The sequence below is a fragment of the Ammodytes marinus genome, assembly GCF_949987685.1.
Source record: "Ammodytes marinus genome assembly, chromosome: 13".
Lineage (NCBI taxonomy): Eukaryota > Metazoa > Chordata > Actinopteri > Uranoscopiformes > Ammodytidae > Ammodytes > Ammodytes marinus.
In genome coordinates, this window is record NC_137217.1 from 5178181 (window position 1) to 5187883 (window position 9703).

Sequence of the window (9703 nt, forward strand, 5' to 3'; positions counted from 1 at the left end):
TTTCCTGTTGAATGTTCTTCAACCTTTTGGACCCTATTGGTTCCTAGTCTTTAACACGACAAGATACTTGACAAAGAAGTCAATCATTTCTTCATATATGTACAGCAGACCTACCTTAGATGTTTGTTTTTTTTGGGCAAAATTGTTATTATTATTGTGAAATATAGGCAACTTTGTTGCCAAACGCATGAGCCTAGCTGTCCTTATGGTGACGTCATGACGCAGCGTGCGATGCTGACGTGTAAGGAAGTGTCGGTGGGGCTCTTTAGCTGCTAGTTATTAGCACTTCTTGCTCATCATATGCCTTTGTCATTGACAGCTATGAAATCATCAGATTTATTACATAGCTATCTTATAAATTAACAGCGAGAGAAAACCGAGCCAATTGCAAAGGTAGGGAAATTTCTAATTGAATCAGCTGAAAGAGCTAGCAGGCTAGTAGGCTTTAAGTTAGTGCTGACTGTACAGCTAATGTTAACAAAAACGATGATGACATGTTGACACATTGGTAACACATAGCGGTTGCAACAAAACATTTACGTTTTCTTACGTTAGTGCTGAAAAACAGCGTTTTGCAGTCACCGGGCGTTCATAGCCCGTGGTAACCGGGCTCATTCGATGAGCCTCGCTAACGCTAACGTTCCATTCACACAGCAGTGGACTAGTATCTGCTGCATTCACTTGACACCCTGCACAGACTCACACAGTCATCACTTTGATACAGCTGGTGTGGTTTCATTGGTGTTTTCGTTCGTAACCTAGTTGAAACCACATTTTTTATATTCCACTATTTATGATTTTAATTAGTTTAAGGGATCCTTGACAAAATACATTTAGCCTATTTGTCATGATGTTAAAGGTTCACTAAGTAGGCTAACTTTGGTTGTGTCAGAGAAGTGAATATTTTCTAATAATAAGGTGAATTCGCATAACTGAATAAACGACCTTACCTCAAAGGACAATTGGATCCCTGGAACACTGTTTGAAGTTGGAAAGCTGCTGTACAAGTTACTGTTCCGCTGTTGTTTACAGCGAGGGGCCCACAGTTTTGTTTACAACCCTAATCTAGTCTTACGTTTGGTTCCAGGTCGGTGCCTCAAAATAATGTAGTTTTTGATATGATGATAGAATTATTCAATACTAAGAATAACATGTAGTTTTGTTAATTAACTGCAAATGTAAACAAATCCCCCTCGCTAAAACAGTTGGGAAGTCATTATCTGAGTCTAAATATTTATTTAAAATGAATATATTGGTATTGGTATAAGGTTCTATGTAGAACGTCACCATCAGCCATAACACTGAATGTGATGTTCATCTTTTATAAACCAGATAGGCTTAATGGGATTTCAAAATAATATGTATCAATATTGAAGAACATTGTGCTCTTTAGAGGGGTAAAAGTGATCAGCTACATTGATTCTTAAAGGCCTACTTCACCGGTTGGAATATGAAGGTGTATTGAACTCGGAGATCCTATGAAGTATAAATGTGCTGTCACAGAAAGAGAAATGTAGGTTTAGACAGTGAGACCATAAAACACTCTTTCTGCCTTTTCTCAGGCTAGGATGATCCGATTAAAAAAAAAAAAAATTGCACATTTATACTTCATAGGATCTCCGAGTTCAATACACCTTCATATTCCAACCGGTGAAGTAGGCCTTTAAGTACAGATGATGTTTCCCCTGGCTGATATTGGCTGCATTAACAGTGACTGGTCAGTAGTGTCACTGATACTTATGAACACAATTGGAGGACTGGCAAAACATTTCAGTGTCTGACTCAGATGTTTCGATTTTCGTCGACAATATTTAGGTCATTGTATGTGGAGTACTTTGAAGTGTCTGCTATAAGCACCTAGACAGAATCTACGTGTATGCGTTGTGCCAATTCAACTGAATGGCTGCCGGTTTGAACTTGCTCATGTACCTATTAAACATAGCAGTTCCAAGTAGGGGTGTAAGTTAACGGTATACAAAAGTCACAGTTCGGTACGTACCTCGGTTTTGGAGTCACGGTTCGGTTCTGTACGGTACGGTTCTCAGTTAAGAGGAAAAATGCTAAATAAACTGTGCAGCATTAAATACAATTGTAGCCTATAGGTATGTTTCAGTATAGAAAAGAAAATACTGCTGCAACAACAACCAAGGCCAATAAATAAAATACTTCTCAAATAAAAGTGCAAGTTCTTCACCGCAATCAAAACAAGCCTGTACATTTGGCATATTTACGTCATCTTGACACTATTCACGCCATAATTACTTATTGCGGTACGGTGCAGTTCGGTACGGTACGAATACGAATATGTGTATGTGTTAACTCCCATAGTTCCAAGTGTGTAGTGATCTCCCAGCGCCCCCCAGCAGATAATGCCACTAATAACCTGACTGTATACACAGGTTTGCTGAATGCAGTGGTTCTCAGAAGAAGTGTGAGTGACTTGCCCAACAACATGGGGAGGAGGAGGATGCCAGATCTGTACAGAGCCCCCTTTCCCTTATACTCCATCAAAGTGGACCCCAAGACAGGTCTGGTGATCACTGCAGGAGGAGGCGGGGCTTCCAAGACAGGCATAAAGAATGCTGTGGTAAGTACTCCGGATCAAGTTGTTTCACTGATTAGTACACTTGTTCTAATAGGATGCAAAAAAGAACCAGACACTTCAAAGACAGCAGAGACGTGCAGAGCCTGTGGCGTGGTATCCAGACCATCACAGACTACACACCCTCACCGCTGTGACAGCAAAACCTGCGTGTGGGGGTGTGTGTGTGCGTGGTCGTGTGTATGTAATGGGCTGTATTATGTGTCTGTTAACCGGCTTATATACAGTCTATGGTAACAGGCAGTATTTTGTGAGGGTTTGTGTGTGTATCGGTGTATCCGTGTTGTGTGTGTGTGTGTGTGTGTGTGTGTGTTTGTTTTCTTTTCATGACTCTCCAGCCTGTGTGTGTCTGTGTCTCAGCACTTCCTCGAGCTGCAGCTGGTTGGAGAGCAGCAGCACAGTGCCAGTCTGCTGCACGCTCATGACACAGAGACCCGCGCCACCATGAACATGGCTGTGGGGGACGGGGTGATCGCCGCCGGGCAGGATGGGAGCTGTAGTCTCATGAGGTTCAAACACTGCACACAGACAGAAGGAGCTGCTGCTGCCAATGCTAAAGATGGTGAGGCTAAGGGCTAACCGCTAGCAACTTAGCACACACTGTACCTGCTGAGCTGTGGCACTATAGAGTTTCAGTGGATAATATATAATAATAGTATCTAACGGTAGACATGGTTGAAGGGAGGAGCTCTCTCTTTTGTAGGGCTGGGTTTTGTTGATAAATCTTTGATATACAGTAGGTACAGATACCGAGAAACATTGACTTCAATACCGTTTTCTGAACGATACTTTGATTTATAGCAATTTTATGAAATCCATCCTAATAAAATGACATAACACATTTTGGTAAAAAAAAAAATTGCTTAGCATTTTTACATAATATCAATAAATAAAACTTTAAATAAACTGAAAATGGAACTAACTGCCTTTTCAATTAGCACAAATGCCTGATTGCCTTAGCAATTGCAGGTCTCTACATTGTCTTCCCCTCTTTGCCACATTTCAACTATGGCTCTCCAAATCCGTCTAATAAAGTGCAAAATGCCCAAAAGATTATCTTAAAAAAACAACAAAAAAACAACAACTGTGTTTTCCATACGGGCCTCTTAGTAACTCCTGTCCCGTGTCCTTTAGGGAACAGCGGGCAGAAGGGTAACGCCAGGAGACGAGCCGGGAAAGGAGAGAAAGGAGGTAAAGATGGCGGTGCAGCGTCTGACATGAAGGATGACACGGCTCAGATCACTGTGTCTAGTCTGGCCGAGGTGCAGTCAGACCTGAACCCTAAGGACCCGCTGCAGAAGGTGGTCCGCTTCAGTCCAGACCTCAGCCTGCTGCTGACCGGAGGAACAGACGGACACATCCGGGTCTGGGAGGTAAACAATGTGTAGTCGTTGATGTCACTTAAATGGTATCTTTAGACCAGCCCACTTGTGTATTATGTCCCGATTTAGTTTGATTCATTTTGGAGTCGTCTTGGACTCTTGGCGCTTCAGCGATTCTGGCGAAGGCTTGTTGTTAAAATCACCTTTTTGTCAAAATCTGTGAATATCCCCTCATGAGCTGCTTACTTTTCAGTACTGTGTGTGTGTGCGCTGCCTATTCATCCAGAGTTAATACACAGCCTATAGGCTCTGTAAACGTGCATGTTGATAGCTACGGTTGGTCCCTTTTGATTACATACCAGTTTACAAAGCCTAGGCTGCTTATTAACATTAGATATCTGTTCTCAGCGCAGTGAGCACACACACACACACACAGTACAGACAGGCAGCAGATCGTAAAGAGATATCCACATTGATTTTCACAAGAAGGGATTTGGACAACAATTGCGGATGTGGATATATGATAGATAATTTACTGCACCAAAGCCCTATATTAGTGATGGACCATAAGGTGAGAATAGAGACAACCTCTTTTGGATTGTTGTATCCACCAAGATATATGCTTTTATTAGCTGGTTATAGTTTAAAAAAAAAAAGCGAGACATGTGTGACATCTACCAACTCCTCAAGTCTCCAGTTTTGGTGAAAACATAATCTTGGCTGTTGTTGCTCATCCACTTCAAGGTTAGAGTTGAATTGGTTGAGCTAGTTGGCTGCCCCTTTAGCACACAACCCTCAGCTATTGATTATATGTATGTTGTCTTTCACCCTCAATAAGCACATGTATATAATCAACTGCTCATTGGATTATGCATGTTTGTATCTTCTTCCAACAGTACCCGTCACTGAAGAAAAAGTATGACTTCAAAGCACACGAAGGGGAGATTGAAGACTTGGATATAAGTCCAGGGAACAAGGTAAGAACATATCAGTATTCAGTGTAGGCTCCTAACAATGACAGATTACATCCATTGGTTAGTAATGATCAACATGTGTCGTTGTGTGTTTTCTCGCGCAGCATCTGGTGACTGTCGGCCGGGACTTTGCCTGCAGCGTATGGAGTGGCAACCAGTTGGCGATGGCTCTGAAATGGCTTGAAACCATGCCTCACATAGCGGAGAAGACTTATAGATATATGGCTTGCAGGTGGGGGGAAAAAAACAGCAGGTCTTCTTTTATGTAAACCATAGCATCCAAGCTATCCACCTCAGCATACCCATACCCATACCCATACCCATACCCGTACCCATGACCTGAGAGTAAACCGACATGTTTGTATCCTCTTTTTGCGTTTCAGGTTTGGAAAGGTAGAAGACCAAAAAGACGCCCTGAGACTTTACACAGTCCAGATCCCCCACAAGCGAGACAGAAAGCCTCCCCCATGCTACCTCACCAAGTGGGACGGCAAGAGCTTCCTGCCCATGCTAACGGCCCCCTGTGGTTCTGAGGTCATCTCCACTGTGGCTATAAGGTAACTGATCTGGTCTCATCTTCTAACATGTTAAACCATGCATTATGCTAGCATAGAGACTGGCCTTAGACACAAGGAAGGTAGGGTTCTTATGTAGCCTGATAGCATTTGCCCTCTTTGCTCATCAGTTGTTACCATTGTACTCTTAGTTAGTGAAAATGGCTGCAGGTCCCTGGCAGAAATGCTGTTGGTGTCTTTGTCAAAAACTACATTTTTCTCATTGAGTAGCTGGTATCTCGTATCAGATATGTTGGGGAAAGTTCCCATTTGATACTCATCATAAGGTCAAGAGGAACCTAAATAGATATGAAATCCTTCCTGTCGGGTTGACTCAAACAATAAACTTCTCTTTCATGATCACAGTAAAGAGCAAACCGTGCATTGACAACAAGGCTACTGGAAAAAAAAGGAGCACAGTGTATCAATTCACATGTTTCTGATATCGGCCGGTGATGTTGTAAAGTTTTCTATTTTGACCTGCTCCCCCACGACTACCAGTGTTTGAGCTAAGCTAACCTGGATGAGTGACCTTTACCCATTTCTATACGAAAAAAATGCACGCACAGTTACAGGAGCGGTTTCTGTCGCCTTTTCTTGAGCTACAGTGAAGCAAAAAGCTACAGAGGGAAAATGTTGAACTATTCCTTTTTAAAAGTACTGTGATATTCTGTATTTTCAGCCACTTTCCTACCCTATGTTATGGGATTTTAATTTCTTGCTACACTTAAGATGTTAACTTAAACCTTGTCTTTCATATAGTGACTCTGGAACATTTCTCGGCCTTGGAACTGTGACTGGATCAGTGGCTATCTACATTGCATTCTCCCTACAGGTAAAGACATTTTGGACACACATCTTAAACTTAACAGGTGCATAAATCAACCAAGCAGCCCTACAGATGATAACTTGCTCTTAACTCTTTGTGTGTGTGTGTGTGCGCCTGTCTGTCTGTCTGTCTGTCTGTCTGTCTGTCTGTCTGTCTGTCTGTCTGTGTGTAGAGGCTGTATTATGTAGAGGAGTCCCACGGCATCGTTGTGACGGACCTGGCCTTCCTGCCTGACTCAATGAAAGGCAAAAATCTCAAAGGGAACAATGAAACGGCCATGCTGAGTGTAGCTGTGGACAGCCGCTGTCAAATACACGCTGTCACCAACCGAAGTAAGTCCCGCATCTTCATCCAATGAAGACCCTAAAGCCTTGTTTCCACTGACTGGTACGGTACAGTTCGGATTGGTTCGGTGCGGTTTGAGTGTACATGTGCACACCCCCTAGTATATACAGTTATGGTCACTATCAACGTCCGACATGAACTTCTTATTAAGGTTACCGTCATCAGTGGAAACGCCAGCCAGGTCTAGAATTACTGTGGCCCTGCAGTAGGGGTGGGAATCTCTTGGCACCTCACGATTCGATCCGATTCCGAGGTCAACAATTCAATTCAAAATCGATTCTCAATGCATCTCGATGCAATTTTTTTTTTTACGTACATACCCATGTGTGATTTTCAAAAATATATTTATATACACATCTGAGTTTGCTACTCAGAGTTTGCTAATCACTTCCTACTTGTGTGATGATCATTAAATACAATCAACAGATGAATTACCTTCTCTAATATTGTATTAGAGAAAAAGCTTTTCTTGTCACAAATATGACATTCTATGACCAGTGCAATAATCAATGCAGCTTTCAACACAATATGGAAGTGTGTAAAAACTAAACCGATTCAGTTTATTTTTTTTTCTACTCTTGTGAATCATGTTTCTATAGGATTTCTTATTTATTAAAAAAAATTATTTATTATTTTCTATGTCATTTCAACACATTGTGAAAAAAGTATGGCTTGGAATTCAGCTCTCATACAAAAACGTAAACAGACACAAAGCCAGTGTGGGTCATATGGGTTTGCTGCTCTCTGCCCTTTTGTCGCCACTTTTAACAACTCACACTTGTGTGGCGTGCATGCGCAGTGGCGCAGGAAATACTAATATTAAATACTATAAAACGATTATTAACTTTTATGAATCGATTCGGAATCGTTCGAGAGAGAATCGCGATTAATCGGAAAATCGATTATTTTTCCCACCCCTACCCTGCAGAACCATGCCGTGCCAAACTGTACCGTGCTGCTCAGTGGAAACCAGGCTTAAGACCTTCTCACTCCATCTTTTGTCACACTCAGTGCATTTACATGCAAACTCATAATCGGGTAAATAAATGACTAAGACCTCAACAGGACTTGTAAAATGCATGTAAACACCTTTATCCGATCTACTTCGCACACAAATCGGCTCATTAACGGACAAGCGAAGTCGGATAAGAACACCTAGACAACTCGTTCATAGTCGGCATTCTACCTGCATGTATACAGGATCGCATATCTCATATCGGAGTTCTCGTTCTGCGCTCGCTCGAGAATCCCTGCGGAGGATTTCGGCAGGGAGGTGGAAGGAGACAACGTAATATAGTAGTGTTGTTGCCGGAAAGGGACTGGACGTGGCTCTATAACCACTTGTTGAAAGGGCTACAGCGCCACCTAGCATAGCGGAGTCAGCTTTGCTCCGGCCATTTATCGAATATTTGAAAGGCCATGTATACTCAGACAAGTGACGCGATCCGTTCGAGAGGCACGTTCTTAATCCAATCTAGTTGTCCCAATCTAGTTGTCCCATGGAAACACACTGATTGTTTTTCCTTTGTTTTCTCCAGGATCCTTCCCTATCTGGCTGGTGTTGTTCTTCTGTGGCCTGATGGTGGTGGGGACGGTCCTCCTGCTACAATACCTTTTCCCTGGATTCATTTAAATCATGCTAAGGGTTTGGCTTGATGGAGCTGGGACACATCTTCACGTGGCTTTACCTCCCTCACTATTCTAACAGCTCTGTGAGGACTCCCAGCAGCTTGTATGGCGCCCTGAAAACGTCCTTCCTTCAGATACATACTCAGGGTTGTTAACTCTGAATCGGTTCAATCCAGTGAAATCAAAAGACTGGGATTTTTACTTTCTTTGATCTCTATCAATTCTTCTTAATAATTATTATAATTTTTTGATTCATGTCGGTGAGTTGGAAGGGGTTCAGGTTCACGAATGTTTAAAGGATGTGATCTTTTTATTGACATATTTAAGTAACCATGTAAAAAAAACATATAAATAATTGGCACATAATTATGTGTCTGATTTTTGTTTTTTGTTTATTTACACGTAGACACTTTGAATTGAGCAGTTTCTCTTTGAGCTGCTTCTCGGGCTTTTAATGTGTTGTTTCCACTTCATCCACTGGGGCGCAGCAGAGAGCAGACAGTCCTCTGGAAGGGGCTGCACACATTGGCTCTACATCCCAAAACCAATGCTTCCATACTATTTAGTATGCCAAAAAAAAAAAGATTTAGGATGTCCCGATACATGCATGTCAAATACAGCATGCCAAAAATTATACCCGGAAGCCCTCGTACATACAATTGCATTTTGCAGTATGCAAACCAGCATGCTTTAGTATGTAGTATAGTAAAAAAAAAAGATTGTAATTTGGAACACAGGGTGGATTTTTAAATTCCAAATTGATTGTAAAAGGTAAATAATTAAATGTTTCAACATCTATGAATTGGATCATTCATTATAATCATGAAATGAATACAGGGCAACAGATATGGGAAAAAATATCAACAAAGTTGAAATGAGTACATAAGAAGTGTGAGCTGGTGTAAATGTCTAAACAATTATATCTTTACTTTAACCCTAACCCTTCCTTTTATGAAGACATTGAATTTCATCTCAACATTCTGATTGCAAATATACTGTATATTGCCAATCAGATGTAGAAAAATGTGAATGGATTTTTTTCTTAAATGACGCCCGTATCATTGTAACTAACTCGGTGAAATAATGGAGGAAATAAAACATGAATATGAAAGGTAGCTTAAACAAATCACTGTTGGTCTTTTTAATGCTTCCTGATCCTGGTAAGAGTCTCTGTATACCTCCAACTGATTTATACATATATAAATAATAAATTACTTTATTTTTGAAGAGCATCTACAAATAAAAACAACAAAAACCCTTCCTTTCTATTTCTCTCATTTTATTCCTGCCATTTTACATAACACCAAAATATCATTTGTACATAACCAAATGATTGTCAACAACATATACAAAATATAACAATATCAAATTGAGCATTTAACCCCTAAAAAGGTATACCATTTTATTTCCATTTAAGCCTGACCCAATGCTTAATTCCTTTGTAGATT

General features: G+C 41.0%; 1 protein-coding gene across 1 annotated transcript; it reads left to right on the plus strand.

The window, feature by feature from the left end:
- The first annotated feature begins 250 nt into the window (after positions 1-250).
- On the plus strand, positions 251-9381 carry preb (prolactin regulatory element binding). The gene is made up of 10 exons (XM_080039164.1): positions 251-393; positions 2400-2587; positions 2963-3164; positions 3737-3975; positions 4821-4901; positions 5003-5130; positions 5282-5455; positions 6215-6287; positions 6454-6613; positions 8165-9381. Exons 2-10 carry the CDS (start codon positions 2453-2455, stop codon positions 8257-8259), a joined length of 1287 nt encoding a protein of 428 aa, XP_079895290.1. The 5' UTR covers positions 251-393; positions 2400-2452; the 3' UTR covers positions 8260-9381.
- Positions 9382-9703: the final 322 nt, after the last annotated feature.

What these genes read in the sequence shown, in the direction of transcription:
- preb (XM_080039164.1), top strand. Translation starts at nt 2,453, where the DNA reads ATGGGGAGGAGGAGGATGCCAGATCTGTACAGAGCCCCCTTTCCCTTA. An exon ending in CAGGCATAAAGAATGCTGTG is followed by an intron (nt 2,588 to 2,962) that starts GTAAGTACTCCG and finishes TCTGTGTCTCAG; the next exon opens with CACTTCCTCGAGCTGCAGCT. An exon ending in ATATAAGTCCAGGGAACAAG is followed by an intron (nt 4,902 to 5,002) that starts GTAAGAACATAT and finishes TTTCTCGCGCAG; the next exon opens with CATCTGGTGACTGTCGGCCG.